The sequence below is a fragment of the Nyctereutes procyonoides genome, unplaced genomic scaffold, assembly GCF_905146905.1.
Source record: "Nyctereutes procyonoides isolate TBG_1078 unplaced genomic scaffold, NYPRO_anot_genome, whole genome shotgun sequence".
In the NCBI taxonomy this organism is placed as follows: Eukaryota; Metazoa; Chordata; class Mammalia; order Carnivora; family Canidae; genus Nyctereutes; species Nyctereutes procyonoides.
In genome coordinates, this window is record NW_026575033.1 from 8,617,050 (window position 1) to 8,636,352 (window position 19,303).

Consider the following 19,303-nt stretch of genomic DNA (forward strand, 5'->3'; position numbering starts at 1 on the left):
ATGTTGGACTCCATCCCGGGTCTCCAGGATCGCGCCCTGGGCCAAAGGCAGGCGCTAAACCGCTGTGCCACCCAGGGATCCCCTCTCATGAATATTTTTAAAGATTAGTTTAAAAATGCTTTATTTATTTTATTTTTTTAAAGAGATAACTGTGTTCCCATCTTTCCCCTAAGAATTAGGTGTTAAGGGGCTCCTCGGTGGCTCAGTCAGTTAAGGGTCCAGTTCTTGATTTTGCCTGGAGTTGTGATTTCAGGGTTGTGGCAATGAACCTTGGGTTGGACTATGCACTCAGCAAAGTCTGCTTGAGGTTTCTCTCTCTCCCTCTGTTCCTTCCCCTGCATGTGCATGCTCTTTCTTTCTCTCTCTCAAATAAGTAAGTCTTAAAAAAAAAAAAAAAAAAAAGAATTGGGTGTCAACTGGAATAAAAGGATGGGAAGTGCATGGCTTTGTTAACTTCTCAGGATATTGCAAGTTAAGATTTACCTAAAAGTAATGACGTGTTAAATAAAACCATATTCATTTGGTCTCGGACTTTTGGGAAATAATAGGTTATAGATCATAAATTATTAGTGTTAGTGTTGTTTTAGCTTACCCCTAGAGTGATGTAAATAAATGAGAACGGTTTGAACTATTGACTGTATTAGGAGATTCATACTTGTCAACATCTCTTGATGGCATCAGCCCTCCTTTAGTCTGATTAAATGGCATTTCTTATAAGAAGTATTTAATTAGAAGAATGCTCACATTAAGATCTTTTGGCCTCAAATTCTCCTGTGAATTCTAGTTGATTGTTAATATCCCAGGGAGGTTTTGGAAACTCACTGGATATACCTCAATCTTTAGTTACTTGCTGAGTTTAGTGTTATTTCAGGTGATTTCTAGACTTTAGGCCCTAGGAGATGGGACTGTTTGGGCTTTAGATGGAATGCATTGGAATTTCATAAGGTTGAAGCTTAAACCTTAAACTCAGTGTTCCTCAGGACTTTGAAGAGTTCTAGAACTCTTGGTGCAGCTATAATGGCATTAGTATGTATGTACTACTTTCTGACCCCAAATCACTTCTTTTCTTTTTTATAGCTGCTATTCTAAGCCTTTAGCACTCTGTTCAAACCTACTCATCCCTTCTCTGTGACTTTTGAGTAAATGACTTATGTACTTCACAGGAGGGAAAAAGTTCATGAGAATGTGGTAGCTTTCAACCTATGGACAGCATATTTGTTCATACTGTTTCTTCCTGTGTTTCCTCCTGTCTCAGACAAAGAGGTGTTCCTTTATGTTTCAGAGCCTGACTTTATTCCCTCTAACAATTCTATTATTTATCCCTTTACAGTTTTAGGCAATATCTCTCTCAATAATGATTTCTTCCTCCTAGCTTCTGAACATGTCATGTTTAAGTTTCTTTTGCTCTGGGACTCCAGGAGTAAGGAATGCTGCCTGAGGAAGTGTTCTAGAGTCAATATGTTTGGGAAATGGTGATAAAATTTGAGAAACACTTCCTACTTATGGTTGCTACTTTTTTACCTTTAATTCACCCTCAATTCCCAGTGTTTTGCCATTCACTTTCACCAATCTGTTGAAACTTTTTCTGATAAGGTTACCTGACTACCAAAAGTATCTGTTCTTACACGGTCTCTGCTGCTTTTGACATTTTTGACCATTCCTTTCTTTGAACTTAGCTCATAGACTTTTCTTCATTAGTCTCTTTTTGAGGACTTCTTGTCTGTTGCCTTGCCCTCAGGAACCTCTCCCAAGCTCTTTCCTTCACCCTATTAGTTACTCCACACTGTGCCCCTCAGGGGTCTCAGCAGATCTTTATTACTTCAGCTACTCCCTATTCATAGTTGACTTTCATGTATATTTTTTTATCCTCTCAGTCCTTTGCTCTCACTCTAAGTACTAGCTTCTTTAGAACATCTTCATCTATATGGTGTAAGACTTTGAAAATTCATTATGTCTAAAACAAACATCGCATCTTTTCCTTTAAATCTGTTTTATTCACTCACATTGCCTACAACTTTATGCCTGCTGTGTTGGTTATTGATATCACCCAGTTGTCTGATTTGTGAGTTTTTCTTGCCGCTTCCATCAGCCATTAGGGTCTGTTGATTGGGCTACTTTGAAATTGTCTTCACTTTTAATATTACTGAGTTATAGTTTAGGTCCACCTTCATTTCCTATCTGGATTGTTACTACTGTAAGACTGTTATTATCTGGTTTCCTGCTTCTAGTCTTAACTTTTTTTTTATCTTAACTCTTAAATCACTACCTCATGATTATCTGATCTTGTTTCTTATCTTTGTCATTAGGATAAAATTCAGATCCTTCAGAAAGTTATCCAGGGTGTACCTATTGATCTCTCTACTGATTATTGCTGTAGACCTGCTGGACTATTTGTAGTACCCTGAAGAGTACCAAGCTCTTTCTGCCTCTTCCTTTGAACATTGTCTTTGGATATTGCTTTGCTTGCTGTGCCCTTTTCTGTTTTGACTCCGCAAACTTGTCCTTTAGGATTCATTTTGAGCATATTGTTTTATTACCTAATGAGTCAACATTAAGCATTTGTTCACCTTGAGCACTTTTATCACTCTAACGTATTAATGTATAGATAACTTGTCTTAAAGGCTAAAAATGTGTAGCACATTGTATATACTTAATATTTCATTCACATGTGTGAATGTTCTGAGCTCTTGGGATTGCGGAATTAGGTTCAGGGTACATTATACCTGTGAAATGCCAGTCTTTGAGCTTCTAGAATATAGTGCCTATGTTTTATAGATTTTTCTTCTCTACAGTGCCTAGTACTGGGCACTGTACTTCTATGTATTAGCTATTCAAATAATTGAATGAATGAACCTTCATTAGTGATTATCTGGCAATAAGAATATTTGACCTGACGGTAGCCCTGAAATTTAATGCTTTGTTCATTCTCTTAAAACTTTTTTGGGTACAGTTTCATGACAAAAAATATCATTATGGAAATATGTTTGAAAAAGCTTAGTTTATATTGAGTCTTGTGACTGAATATGGCAGAGTTTTTAGTTAGAGAGAATGCCTCTAAATAAATCTCTCTTGGGGCAGCCTGGGTGGCTCAGCGGTTTAGCACCGCCTTCAGCCCAGGGCCTGATCCTGGAGACCTGGGATCGAGTCCCACATCAGGCTCCCCGCATGGAGCCTGCTTCTCCCTCTGCCTGTGTCTCTGCCTCTCTCTCTCTCTCTCTCTCTCTGTCTCATGAATAAATAAATAAAATCTTAAAAAAAATGTCAGAATATTTAAAAAAATAAAAATAAATCTCTCTTACTATACAATGGGTCAAATAGGTTTTACTATTATATAGCTATGGGTAGAAACTATGCATAGATATAGCTATATAATAATTCTTGTCTCTCTGGAATGCTGTGATGGTCTCATTCTCCTGTCCTACTCATTAACTCACCTACTTGGATATTTTTACTCTTTTTAGGGAGAGTAATTTTTTCTTAAGCTTTCTCTGGATACTTGACATAAATAGGTAGAGCAATATTGAGAATGAGCTAGGAGATAATGCCTCTGTGACCATTAATGATTACTGTTTTGGGGGGACTTGTGACCTATAAATAACTTTCAAGTGGAAGAGGAGTAGTTCACCTGTTTTTGTTTGAAAATGTCTTCTGTCTTCCATAACAGATTTTTGCTTCTTTATATACATTGATTCTATTAGTCTCAATTTAAATATTGCATATTTTACATGAATTCTTGTGTACACCTGCTGTTCAGTGATGGTGATATGCAAAGAAAAGGAAACTGTGTAAGTGGCTTTATGATTAGCAAATCTTAAACTTTCTTACAACTTTTTTGTAAAAATTATATATACTTATGGAAAAAAATCCAGATACGATAGAGAAGTACAAAGAAGGAAGCAAAAATGTCACCAGTTTCCTCACCACTCAAAGATAACATCTCTTGTAACATTTTAGTGAGCATCTTTAGTTAGATCCTTTTATATACATGGGCACATATGCAACACACATTTTCCCTCTTTCCCGTCCTTCCTTTTCTCTTAGGCATAAGAATAAATCATTTTATAGAAATAGGTATTTAATATAATTGCTTTATTGTAGCCCAAATTTTATTTTTTTTTTAGTCACTTCCATGGTAAATAAAAATATATCAATTCACATGATTTTTAATGGCTACTTGCTATTATGGGTACCAAAATCCACATGACTTAAGTCCCTAATGAGAAGTATTTTAGTTACTTCCGTTTTTAAAAAAATCATAAATTAAAAAGTTATGTGCAAAATTTAATTTTTTTCTACATATATGATTTTCTCCTTAGCTCTAATTCCTAGGTGTGGCAGTACTAGGCTATGCTTATTTTTCATTTTGATACATATTATCAAGCCGTTCTCAGGAATAGTGTTTAGGCTATTAGCTATTTCTGACACACTTTGTAAAGGATGGACTGATGAGTATTTTTTTGTTTTTTGAATTTTTTTTGTTTTGTTTTAAGCTGTTACATATAATTACTTTTACTGAGCTTACAAAGATTTTTTTGTTTAACTCTATCATAATATGAAGCTTATTACTAATTGATTTTCACTTGTAGGTTCTGATGTACTGATACTACTTTAAAGATATTCAAATTATAAACAGGAGAACTTCAGTTTAAAACAATACTGAAGTGCATCTCTTGGAAGCATTAGTAATCAACTTTCTTCAACGATCTTCACCAATTTGACTCTGTTTTATTTAGAAATCATATTTCCTCCTGGGATATTTATCAAAGGGCCCAAATTGCTTTAGAAAAAATTTAAATTAAGATACTAGACTAATTTCACAGTAGTAGTAGTATTTTAGATGTTAACTTTTAACTTAAAAGGTGAAATTTTAACTTAAAAGGTTTAAACAGGTCAGTTTCTGAATAACCCACAAGTGGAGTATATTTTGATAATAAATTTTAAATTGACCATATTTGGATATGTTTGAAATAAGGGGAAATAACAACCCATTAAATTAAAAAAAATCTTATAGAAATGTGAACTTGGAGGGTCTGTTAGCCCTTTGACTTCTCCTTTCCATCTCACCCTGTTCCTCTTTATTCTATATTACTTATGAACACTGAAGACTGATAAAAATAGCTCTGAGTAGGGCTGTTCTTTATGTCCTTGGGTCTCATCTTTTTATGCCTTTGTAGATCATTTTATCAAGGCAAAATACCTGCCAATTCCTGCCTTTCTCTCTCATTATCAGTATCCCCTCTTTTACCTACCTAAATAATTCACTGGTCTTTGCCCTTGCCAGAAGGCAGGCAGGCAAAGAGACAGACTGACAGACACACACCCCTTGGACATAAATCTTTTAAATTAGTCCTAACTGGGCTTTTCTGTTAACTCTAAAGAAGAAAGAATAGTAGTGATGATGGTAGATTGGAGTAGGTTTTAGAAAAAAGTAGATAAGGCTAAGATTAATAACATTTCATATCCTGTTTTTTAAAATTAATTCAGTCAAGAACGTGGAGACTTGATCTGTTCAATCTAATTGGATTTCATCTGTAAAGTTATTAAACAAAACTTCCCCTTCTCTTCCTTTCTTCCCACTTTCTGTTCCTTTTTTTCCTCCTCTTCCTTTTTTTCCCTGCTTTTCTCTCTTACTCTCTTTAATCCTGGTTGAAAAGTAGAAGGTAGATTCGAGTTGAGCAAAATTGGAGTCTAGTATTCCATTGGGATGATGTTACAGTAACACTGAGTAGAGATGATGGTGGTGAAGACTAGGGCACTGACGGTGGCATAGGTAGAAATAGTTGAATTTGGGAAATATTTAGGATGTAGAATAGATATCCTGATTTGATGCTTCAAAGATTTCTATGTTATCAAAAGGATAGTTAGTTGTAACATAATTTATCTGTTTAGAAAAGAGATGATATAGAAAGCACAATGAAACTTGAAGAAAAGCAACTTAATAGGGAGGTGATAGATTTGCTCACAAATTGTTTGAAATGACAGTTGCAAAGCACCTCTTTATTAGTGTCAGACCTAACCAAAATGAGGAATTGGCTAAATTTTATTAACTGATCAAATTAGGAATACCTTATGTTTTGAAAATACCACTACTAGATTTGTTTTGTGGCCAAAGTGGAAAAATGAATGTTGGACTTCTCTCCAGAAATAGTTACAAAACTTTTAAGACGTTAGATATCAGACAGTGAAGGTCAACCATCCCTGATAGACGGGAAACAAAGGTGAGCCTAGTTTACTGCTTGGAGGGAGTTTCCAGGCCTGGCACATGGAGTCAGAACTCAGGTGGAGCCTAGTGATCTCTAATTGGGGAGACCAAACTGGAAGTTCACAGAAGGTTTTGGTCTCAAGGAAAAGTACTGATGAGAAGAGAGTTCATAAACAGACGGAACTGCAGACACTTGCAAAGTTCCCTTTGAATCTTCAGCTGAGTACTGATCAGAAGGTATGAGTGAGGAGGCTACATGAGCTGGAAGAAGAAATTCTTGAAGGGATCACAGGGAATAACTCTCAGAGTTCATACAAGACCAAGTATAGTTCCTTCTCACCAGACAACATGGAAAAAAAATCATGATTTGTGAAGCACTAGTAAGGTAATGGGAAGTCTTGTAGTGGGACCAAATTATTGTCTATAATAAATGATGCCTTGACCCTTTCTAATGAAGTTTAAAAGCAAGACCTGAAGGATCAGAGACCACTTTTTAAGCAGTTCATGATGGAAAACAAAGGTCAGGAATTTTTATAGGAATGCTGAAAAATGCCCAGACCCAACAAGATAAAAGTAGCAACATTTGGCATCTAATCAAAAATTAGTAGACATGCAAAGACTACTTGTGAGTCCTAAGTTATTTTGAAGTAGTTTTTTTAAAAAAAGAAAACACTTTTTTCAGACATACAAGAGTTGAAGGATTCACCACCAGCAGATGTGTACTTCAATAAATACTAAAGGAAGTATTTCAAGTAGAAGGAAAACAAAAGCATATGGAAATCAGGATCTATCAAAGACATGAAGAGCACTGACAACAGTTACTACATGAGTTAATATAAGAAACTTTCCCCTTATTTAAGTCTCTTTGAAAAATAGTTGTTTATAGCAAAAATAGTAACTTCTTATAAGGTTCATAGTGTAATAGATTTAAAGTATGTGATGACTAGAGCACAGAGTCTAGGAGAGGAGAAGTGGGAGTATAATATTGTAAACTTGCTATAGTATATACGAAATAGTTTAAGACTAGATGATAGTTGATGTTAGGGACTAAGTTGTGTTTCCCCCTAAATTCATTGCTTATGCCCTAATCCTTAATGTGACCATATTATTAAAGAAAAATTAAGGTTAAATGTGATCATAAGGATGGGGCTCTAATCCAATATGATCACTGTCCTTAGAAGACAAAGAAATACCAGCAGTGCACAGGCACAGAGAAAAGGCCTGTTGCCTTGAGGGCATAGCAAGATGATTGCTGTCTGCAAGCCAGGGAGAGAGGCCCCAGGTGAAACCACCTCTGCTGGCACCTTGATCTTAGGTTCTCATCTTCTAGAACTGTGAGAAAATAAATTTCTGTTGTTTAAGCTGCTCAGTATATGGTATTTTGTTAAGACCCTAGCAGACTAAGATAGTTGGTGATAAGTTAAATATATGTATTATAAAACCTAAGGCAGCCACTATAATAACACAACAGAGAGTTATAGCTAATAAGCTGAGAGAAGAAATAAAGAGAAAATTTAAAAATCAGTTAATCCCAGAAGGTGGCAGAAAAAGGAAAAGGGGAACAAAGAACAAAGAGAACAAATAGAAAAGTAGCAAGATGATAGATAGATTTGAATCTAACCATATTAATAATGACATTAAATGTAAATAGCCTAAATGTCCCAATAAGAAGGCAGAGATTTTCAAGTTGGATTTAAAAAAAAAAACAAGATCCAACCAAATGAAACTGACAAAAAACCCACTTTGAACATGAAAACTAAAATAGGTTTAAAGTTATAACATGCACTAGTCAGAAAAGACGTGTGTGTATATTACTAATATCATATACCACACACAATAATGTGAATACTATAATATGTAGTTAGTATAATGATAGTAGTTGTAGTAATAGTAATATACTACTGCATATTATCAGTCTATACGTAATGTGTGTGTATGTGTATATAAAGGGATAAAGGGATAGCTCATTAAGAGCATGGATGTACCATTCTTAATTAATTATGTACCTAATAACAGGGTTAAAATATATGAGACAAAGACCAATATAATTGCAAGAAGTAGACAAACAGTATACACACACATACGTATTATAATGTATATATATAGTATAATAATATAGTTGGCCATTGAACAATGTAGAGGTTGGAGTGATGACCCCCTCAATGCATTTGAAAATCTTTGTATAACTTGTGACTACCCCAAAACATAATGACTAGTAGTCTGTTGTTGACTGAAAACCATACTGATAACATAAACATTTGATTAATACACATTTTTGCATGTTATATGTGTTATATACTATATTCATACAATAAAGTAAGCTAGAAAAAAATAAGAGAAAATACATTTACAGGTACTGTACCGTATCAAAAAAATCTGTGCGTAAGTGGACCTGCACAATTCAAACCCATGTTATTTAGGGGTCAGCTGTATAGATAGTACACTGATATACACTGTATATATAATATACCCATGATAGCTATATTCATGTCAGACAAAGTAGGTTTCAGAGCAGAGAATATTATCAGGAACAAAGAGAGTTATATTTGATAAAGATAAAGGGATAGCTCATTACGAGCATGGACATACCATTCTTAAATATTTATGTACCTAATAACAGGGTTAAAATATATGAGACAAATAATAATATAATTGCAAGGAGAAGTAGACAAACAGTGATAGGATTTTAATACCTCTCTCAATATTTAGAAGAGAGAGACAAAATCAGTGAGGATATGGGAGATTTGAACTCTATCAGTTTGACATTTATGGAACACTGTGCTCCCAAACAACTAAATATATATTCTTTTTAAGTCACATAAAACATTGACTAAGACCAATTCTGGGTGATGGAACAGGTTTCAGTACATTTAAAAAAGGATTCAGATCAGATATATATGTTCTCAGACTACGATGAAATTAAATTAGAAATCAATAGCAAAGATTTTTGGAGAATCTTCAAGTATTTGGAAACCAAATAACACACTTCTAAATTACACGTGGGTCAAAGAAGAAATAGGGAAAGTAGAAAGTGTACTGGACTGAATGAAAATGAAGGTATGTCAAAAGTTGTGTGATGCTGCTAAAACAATAATGAGGGAGATTTCTAGCTCTAAAAGTCTATAGTAGAAAAGAAGAAGCGCTCTTCGGGTCAGTGACTTCAGCTTCTACCTTAAGAAACTAGAGAAAGAAAAACAAATGCAGCCCAAATTTGGCCCCCAAAAGATGAGTTCATGTCCTAATCCCTGGAAGTTGTAAATTCTACCTTACTTAGAAAAAGAGTCTAAAGGATTTGGAGATAAATTTAAGTGGGCCCTGAACAATGGCAAGTGTCCTGATGAGGCAAAGGGAGATTACACACAGGAGAAGGTGATGTGAGGACAGAGACAGAAACAAGTGATGTGATCCAAGCCAAGGAATGTCAAAAAAGAATGCTGGCAGTTATCAAAAGCTAGGAGAGAAGTGTAGAATGAATTCTGCTCCAGTGCATCTAGAGGGAAGCACTGACAACTTGATTTTTGGACTTCTGGCATCCAAAAAGTGGAACAGCATACATTTCCGTTGTACTAAGCCATCAAATTTGTGGTAGTTTGTTACCAGGAAACTGGTACATGCGTACTAGCAACAAACAATAATACATTGAAGTTTTTTAAATTATATAATTTATGATAATATCAAATATAAAATAGGGATCAGTCTGACAAAGGTCTGAGGACCTGTACATTAAAAACTTTGGAACCTTCCTGAGAGGAATTAAAGAGGACCTACATAAATGGAGACATACATCATGTTCATGGATCTGAAGACTCATTATTAAGATGTTGATTCTTACGAAATTGATCTACAGATTTGTGTAATCTCAAATAAGTAGTTGATTTTCAGCAAAGTAGCAAAGGCCATTAAGTTCAGGAAGAATGATCTGTTTAGCAAACAGTGCTGGAATAATCGAATATATGCCAAAAAATTAGACTCATACCTCACACTTTAAAAATAAATTAACTCAAAGTGGATCTTAGACCTACATGTAAAACATGAAACCACAAAACTTACAGAAGAAAACAAACTATCCGTGACCTTTGGTTAGGCAAGTATTTGTTAGATGCAGCACCAAATACATGACCCTTAAACATTTTATAAACTTCACTTCATCAGTTTAAGAACTTCAGTTCTTTGAAAGATACTGTTAAGACAGTGAGAAGAGATCCTAGACCCAGAGAAAATATATGTATATCACATATCTGACAACGGACTTCTTTGCGAAACTGTCAAAATTCTGCAATAAAAAACAAATCCAATCAAAATGGTAAAAAAAAAATACGAACATTTCATGATAGAAGACACAGAATGGCAAATAAATCATTTGGGAAATGCAAAATAAAACCACATTGAGATACTACAGACCTATTACAATCTCTAAAATATAAAAGTCGGACCAAAAACTACATGTCCCTGAGTACATAGAACAACTTGATCTCTCCACAGAGTGCTGGTGGACATATTCAATATGTACTATTTCAAATAGTACAGCCACTTTGTAAAACAGCTTACCAATTTTTTAAAAAGGTTATATAATCATATACCATGTATTCAAGCCATTCACTACTATTTTTCCAAGAGTAATGAAACATATCCACACACAGACTTGTACATGAATGTTCTTTGCAGCTTTGTTTTTAATAGCCAAAAACTGGAAACAACATTTGTCCATCAGATGAAAAAGTAAGTTGTGATATATTGATATTATTGAAAATTAATCAGTAAAAAAGGAATGAAATACTGATGAGAGGCAATGACATGGATGAATCTTAATGTCAAGTGAAAAAAACTAGGCAAAAAACCAGCACATACATATGTATGTTAGATTCATTCATATTAAATTCTAGAAAATGCAGATTAATCTAAAATGACAGAAAGCTTATCTGTGGTCGCCTCAAGACCAAAGTAGGGGAGTAGAGAGGAATAGGAGGGAGGGATTTAAAAGAAGCTTGTGGCAACTTTTTGGCATAATGGTATATTCATTATCTTGATTTGGGTAATGGTTTCCTTGTCTACCTATGACCAGAGTTACCAAAGTTTACATTTTAAGTAAGTGTGGTTTATTTATATGTCAATTGTACCTAAATAAAACTGTTAAGAAAAAGCAGGTCATGTTTCATACAGAGTAGAGGGATTACCAATAGCAACTTAAGATATTAGGACAAGTAAAGCAAGTTGAGCTCATTATAAGGATCTGTACCACAAGGTATTCAGTGGGTTTTATTGATTTATTATGTGATTTTTGAAAAACCTGAACAATTCTCAGGAACATTAGTGGTTTCTCAATCATATGTCACCTTAAAACAACGTTGTTTTTCTTACAAACCTTTTTGACATATTTGCAGTGAACTATTATATAAGATTTGGTGTTCTTTTATAATTTAATATAAATTTCCCATTTTCCTCTTTTAAAGATTTTGTTTATTTATTCATGAGAGACACACACAGAGAGAGAGGCAGAGACACAGGCAGAGGGAGAAGCAGGCTTCCACGCAGGAAGCCCGATGCGGGACTCGATCCCGGGTCTCCAGGATCAGTCCCCTAGGCCGAAGGCGGCACTAAACCACTGAGCCACCGGGGCTAATTTAAAAAAACATATTTAATGGTTGTACTTTTTATTTGGTTGCACTATTAATTAGTCCCTTAATTTATGAGATTCATTTATTGTGGTCTAATATAAGTGTTCTCTTTGTAGTGGAGTCCAGCCAAGTATTAAATACTGAATTTTACTTTAAAAAATAACAGTTTCCATGGAATCATGTAATAGTAAAAAAGCATAAAATTGTGTTAAATCTGAGTTACCAACCTCATCAGAAAATTACTTCATTTGTAAAAAACCAAAACAAAAAACCCTACCAGATGGGAAATACTCTATCATTTTGATTGGGTGGGATATCTACATTGATATATTATTATTTTATTTTAAGTATAGTAATAATTACAACAGGGCTTTTAAAGCTAAATGTTAGGACTCTTGATTTAGTCTATTTCTGTTTAGAGAGTCCAGGTAGGGATCATAGCTAACTTTTGGGGGATGGTGTCAATTTATAAAAAAAAAAACACTTGATTGTTTTTGGCATGCAAGTTGCAGTGTAAATTTAAGTGTATGAGAACCCAAAATTCTATTTTTATTGATAGATTCTCTCAAAGTGAATGTCTATTACGTGAATAAACATTGATTTATTTTCAAATGTGCATTTAGAGCGGTTAAAGGAATGCTGAAAATTAGGATTTAAAATATAAACTAGAAAAAAAACTAGAATAGAAATAGAAATGATGAATATAAATATAATTACCTGTAGATGAAATAACAAATGTAATACTATAGGAACATTATTAGGTAGTTAGATAAGGATTATATAAATCATAGGGCAGGGGTAATAAAACTTTTATTCCATTTTCTTTAGGGGTGTTAAAGTTAGAAAATTTATACATTCCAAATCCTTGAGTCTTCTTTCTAGATGTAACCTTCACCTCCTAAAGCTAAAAGAAATTGTATACTTTCTGATGAACATATATTTCATTTTAATGTGATTCTCGTTTTAGTTAACCAGTTTTGCCTTATTCAAAAAATTGTTCTTGTGAACATGTTACAGGTGTTTGCCTATACTGTTTTGTTACTATATAAAGCCCATATTTATATTTTAAATTAAAAAGTCATTTTAAGAATGTATCTTTTAATTGTAGTTAACTAATTTAATCATAAAAGTATTCTCATTATTATAATTTTTATTATTTTAAATATTTCTGATAGTTCTCTAATCTGCCTAGATAATGCAAGAATTTTTATTACCTGTTAATAACTCTAATTCCTAAATTTTGGTTTTTTTGCATTGCACCTAATCCTGTGTAATTTTTTTTCCCTGCCATTTAAACCCATTTATTTTTCTTTAATCTCAAATACTCAGAATTAAATAAAACAAACTCCCAAACTATCCACTTAGAGAAATGCTTTGCCATCTTAAACCAGGAAAGAGAAAGGAAGGAGGATTTTAAGCTTTTTTTTTTTTCACTTTTAAAAAAATTTATTTATTCATGAGAGATACAGAGAAAAAGAGGAGCAGAGACACAGGCAGAGGGAGAAGCAGGCTCCTTGCAGGGAGCCTGATGGTGGGACTTGATTCCGGGACTCCAGGATCACACCCTGGGCCAAAGGCAGGTACTAAACCGCTGAGCCATCCAGGGATCCCCTTTTTTTAACTTTTTGATTAAAATTCACTGTTGGGTAAGTTTCTTTGCATCTGTGGTTGTTGAATCTGTAAAGGTTGCAGTTTAGAGTGTAAATTTTCAGTTACATTAATTTCAATTTCTAGTAAATTTGGCAGTTAAAGAGGTTTATTCTTTAGTATTTTTCCAATTAAGCCCAGATTAACATTTCTTCTACATTTTATTACTTTGTATTTAATGTTAGCTGGCATGTAACCAGTAAGCTATCATTTGTTGTAAAGTTTAAATTTAGGTCAGTCTATTGACTTGTAATCTTCCAAATCTAATAATTTGAACTCTAATTTGGCAGTATGCAGTGTCATATTGAATTAGGGAAGTTGTTCTCGAGTTGTACAGGAATTCCATCTTCTTATTCTCTCTATGGTGGAAATGGATTTTTACATTCAAATGATCAAGTGATTAAATGCTCTGCATCATGATTCAGTGTGTTTTAAAATTAGTTTATTATATGTATGCATAAAATGTGGGCTGAAGTGTGAGCCATACTGAATTATCTCATTGGCTGACCATTTGAAAGTTAAATTCAGATGATACCATTACTGGGAAGAGTGACTGAATCTTTATTATGCTTAGTCATCTAGAATTTAAAATGGTCACCATTTCAGAAAAATTTAGGGTATTTATTTGTTCCAGGTGGACAAAATACAGGCCATTTTGAATTTGTTATCCAGTCTTATAATGTTCCAGTAGTTCTTACAGCCTTAAGTACTATGGCACTTGAATATATAAAATGCTGTCATAATTCAACTGTGAAGAAAATTTTTTCCATATAATCTCATAGTAAAAGACTTTAAATATAACAGAAGTTAAGTGTGATACTTGTGGGCATTGAAATCATTGGAGCCTCTGTTAGTTTTTTTTTTTTAATAACTTGATTCCTCCCACCTTTTCCTGGTTTTTAAATGTTTTTCTTGTCTTTACTCTGTTACTTAAATACATGGCACAATATTATTGGGGAAACGTCTTAAGTATTTTAAAAAAGGAAGTGATTAATTTTGGAATAAAGGCTTTTTTGACCTTTATTCTGATAGAAGTGGTTTAAAGATTCTGAACTTGAAACTTGTTGCTCAGTTTTGAGGTAGTCTCAACCTCCCAGTTCTCTAAAGTATTAGGATAGTTTGATAATGATGCATATTGGACCGTCAAAGGCAAATTTTACGTTTCTGGGGTTATATCCTGCAAATGAAATGATTAAAATCCTCACAATTTGATTAAAAAATTTCCTTCAAGAAATTTCATTATACCACTCCAAAATATGCAAACTAAAAAATGCTGTACATCCTTTCAATAAAATATTTTACTCCAATCACTGTGCAATAGTGCCTAATAGATTCAGTGTCTTTTTAGACTTACAGTGTGTTAACTTACTATATTTGATTTTTAAATAGACACCAAATCCTACTGCAAGCGAGTTTATTCCTAAAGGAGGATCAACCTCCAGGCTGAGTAACGTGTCCCAGTCAAATATGTCTGCCTTCTCTCAAGTTTTCTCTCACCCATCCATGGGAAGTCCTGCTGCTGCTGGATTAGCACCAGGTAAGTTGAGTAACTATTTCCAGTGAGTTCCAGGTATCAAATCTGTAAGGACTATTTGCTTTTAGTTTATTAGAACTGAAATTGTATACTTGAATGATTCACATTTGGACACATTATGAGTCTTAATGTTCTTGGTTTTGGTACCATAGATTGAATGTGTAGTTGAAAATTTTAAAACAAAATTTAAATATGAACAAAAATTATATATAAGCATGTTTAAAAGCACAAAAATAAATTTAAATTAGAAAATGGTTTATTAGAAAAAATATCTACTTGGACTTTACTATTTCTCTATTTTTTAAAGTCAATAATAATGCTGTTTCTTTCAAAAGCTGCTGTAAAAAAATCAGAAATAGACTATTGAGATAAACATATATATGTGTATGTATATATTTCACAGTCTTTTATAGTAAATTTCTAAAAAAAATAATTCTGTGTCGTTCTAAATACAAGTTGTTGAGAAATATTGCCTTCCAGGTGTTTGATTATAAATCTATAGAAGTAATTTTAAGTTGACTAAATTATTATAAACAATAGTAGGAAAGAAATGTATTTAGAGATCATCAAGGTGGAGAAAATAGTACTTTTCGATCATTTTTTTTTCCAAGTTCACTCATAATGGCAGAAGAATTTGGACAAATGCACTTATACCCCGGGTGACCCTTCCACAATCCTATTTTCTTTGAAGTCTTCTCTTTTATCTTAAAAATTCATACAAATTTTGTATTCTACTCCATATATAAACATTTATTTTAATATGAAAATATGAACAATTTCTAAAATAGCATCACTCATCCCTATTGTGTACCTTAATTAGAAAATTAAGATGTGGAGAATTGTGTTGAATTTATAATAAGTTCAGAGTAGGTTTTCTTGTCTATATAAATTGTTCAAACTACTCACACAGATTATATTTCTAGAACCTGTATTGGATAATCATCCCTTAATCTTGGATGTTTCAAAAAAACAGAAATAAGATGAATTATGTATATACTAATTGAAGCCAAAGATCAGTCTGAAACTAGTAGTGCCTCCAGGGCTTAATCCAGTTAGTAGGAGTCATCAGTTTTGATGCTAATATCGAAATCAAGGATCTTTTTGAGATAAAGAATAAGAGTAGTACTGATAACTTTATGGAACAGAGCATCTGGTTTAACATATAAAGTATCAAGTGTACTTAGAGGCGGAATAACCTTGTGTTGCCAAGGATTTTATCAATGCCTTCTTCTGCCATCTTTTTCTTTCTTGCTCTCTTCCTTACACTTAGCTCCCCTTCCCTTTGAATCCCTACCCCCCTCTTCTGTCTACTTACCTTTTCTTCTACTCTGGCTCTTTTCAGATTCAGTTAAATTTTTAAATATTTTCCCTTCTTCCTAGAGAGCAGTGTCAGAATTGAATATCCCTGGTAGCCTAAAAGTTTTACTTGTAAGTAATTTGCTACTATGATTTTTGTCCCATTGAGGTGTGTTCACATTGTTTACATGAGCATAATCTACATGTCAGCTCTACATCTAAAATTTCTTAGAGATTGTCCAAACTTCTGAGCAGTGTTCATAAAGCACCCACAAGCATGATATCCATATACCAATTAAAAACTTTGGCTCTCTTAATGAAGTACCAGTTTATTTTGGCCTAACAACACATCTTCCCTTGTTTCAAAAGTAAATTTTTGCTTACATCTTTGATCAAATTAGTTCAAGCTTGCCATTAAAAAAAATAAACTTCTAAAATATTGAGTTAAAAATGCAAAGGAAATTTTAGATCTTGAATACATTTAGTTAAAAAATTTGTTACTTTTTGTTACTTTGTTACTTCTTTAAGCTCTTCAGTAGGTGGGTAGGTAGATGTTTCGTTGGTCTTGGTTATCAACTACATGAATTTAGGATGAAATCAGTTAATATAAAACATTAAGTTAGCTGAGAAACCACTCTCCTATATAGTTCTAATGTTAAAATGGTCATTTTATTTCCTATTAATGGAAGTAATTACTGTCTGGAACCATTGGAAATAGATCAGTATATCACATTAAATGTATTCCTGAATATCTATTTTTAAAAATTGTTCTTCATTCAAATGGAAATCAACTAATAAGCTAAAGTATTTTCCACAAATACTGGAATGATGAATGGTTTTGCATTTATTATTCATATTTCCTTCTTTTAGTTAATGGCTTAACACTTTCTGGAGATGAACAAAGAGAAAAAAATTGTCTTCCTTCAGTGTCTTTTATCACTTCTTACCCACAAATGCTATTTTTTTTTCAAGACCTGGGAAAGGTTTTTGGTATTTTCACTTTAAAGTTGTAGAGTCAAAAAGGTGGTAGAGTTTGTTTACCTGTCTTAGTGGTGATTTAATTTACCTTTAATGTTTCTTGTCTACTGTAGATATAACCTGTTGATTAGTTTATGAAGTTTCATTTTTCTCTTTTATTTCTATTTTGGAAATTATTGCCCTTGAAAATATGTCAAATACCATTTTTTTAAGAAAACATGAAACCTTAAATATTTTGGCACTCAGATGCAAACTAGAGTAATGTCATTTTCGTTATATATGAAAAAAACACATTTAAATACATCTTTTGACCAAAAATTTGAAAATACTTGAGCAAAATTAAGTAGATAATTAGATTTTGAATTTCCTCAAATTACAAAGAATTAAAAGCATGCCTCAAACAACAGTAGATCCTGAGTGAAAGTTTCTTCTTTAAATTGTGTTTTTATCACTTTTAAAACCTGATTTGCATTTTTATAAAGCCTTAATATAAGATGTAAAACTTTATACAAAAGTTATTTGAATTTATTCCTAGGTAATTAGGTTTAAAAGGTATTTAAGTTATTAAAAACATTCAGCACATGTTAAGTTTCCATTGAATTGTACACATCGCCATTTTCTTCTACCTGAGGACATCAAGGATTTATAGGCTTAGTTGTTTTATGGACATTTAACCTAAGAACAGTAGCTAACTACACTCTAAGTAATCTGCTGTGAATAGTTACAGGAATGTTTAGGGTATGGTACTCAGACTTTACTGTCTTTGAGAACCCCTATAGTTACATGCATATCTTTACTTGTAAACATGCAGTTTTCTCTTGTCACAAAATGTATTGCCCTCTTGGAAATTCACAGACTTCTGAAAGTTAGGAACCACTGGCTTAACACACACTTAGCAAAATTTATTTCCAGAATGTGTTTTAGTAAGAATGTTTTGAAAGTAACAGATAAAGGTTTCTTTTTCTAGTAGCTCTTACTTTAGGTGAAGGTTTTGAATAGAACTTTAGAAATGAAAATATGACTACAATAAGTGTGTGAAATGATAGGTTATACCGTAATTTTTTTGTGCCATGAGAACTAATTTTGTCATGAGAACTAACTGTTGAGTGGCTTTTAAATCAATTTTTCCTAAGAGTATTTTGAGTTGATTGTAGGCTTAATAAACTAAGTCCTGTTCTGCTTTAATTTCCTCAGTATTAACCATAGTCTGTTTGAAAGTGATTTTCAGAGAGTTAGCCACAGGAACATACATTTTGAGGGCATTTACAGGTAAATCTGGTATTTTAATGCACAGTTGTGACTCAGGATTTGAGCATCTTTTGTTCTGCTTGCTTGTGTTTGGACACTTGGGAGAGGCAGAGAGTTCTTGAATTTGGAAATGCCATCATCAGTTTATAAATAAAAAAGGGAGCCATAATGACTCCGTATTTTCACCTATTCATTTCTTTAAGACGAGGATGGTACAGATTTTTGGACCATTAGCTGTATTTTAATATAAATTATTATGGCGAGTCTCAGCTAATTGATTTGGGGGGGAGCCTTTAATTATACCATGCTTAACCATTATTAAGTAATTCCATTCATTTGTTATAAATTTTATTGTAGTAGTCTAGAAAAATTTAAAGAAAACAAAGCTTTAGATCCAGTTTTTTTAAATAATCATTTTTTATATATTCTTGAGAGTGCCAAATTGAGGGTAAAATTAGCTAATGCTATTTATTTTTTAACTTAGGCACAGTGTGGGGGGGAAAGGAGGACAGGAAAGAAAAAGGGGAAATACTTTTTTCATCATTCTTATTCTAAAATATTAAAATATTTAAATTCATATATATAATTTTATGTATTATATATCAAATGGTCGTACTTAAAAATAGTTATTTACTTTTGTAATGTTGAGAAGTTTGAGTAAGGAGGTTTTTTTTTTTTAGTTTTAAATTTCTATGCTAAAAAATAATGAAGTTCTGTGATTGATTCGTTCTGTGCCATTTCATATCATAGAAATGGAGTTTAATTCATTTCATTTACCTAGTA

The 19,303-nt window shown here is 33.0% G+C and overlaps 1 protein-coding gene across 7 annotated transcripts in view; it reads left to right on the plus strand.

Moving 5' to 3' along the window:
- Nucleotides 1-19,303, plus strand: part of PAN3 (poly(A) specific ribonuclease subunit PAN3) — a 137,020-nt gene that overhangs the window by 46,403 nt on the left and 71,314 nt on the right. For all 7 annotated transcript variants that reach the window (XM_055317199.1, XM_055317198.1, XM_055317201.1 and 4 more), the window contains one exon: nucleotides 14,854-15,001. In XM_055317199.1, the coding sequence (XP_055173174.1) occupies nucleotides 14,854-15,001 (148 nt within the window). The remainder of the gene's footprint in view (nucleotides 1-14,853; nucleotides 15,002-19,303) is intronic.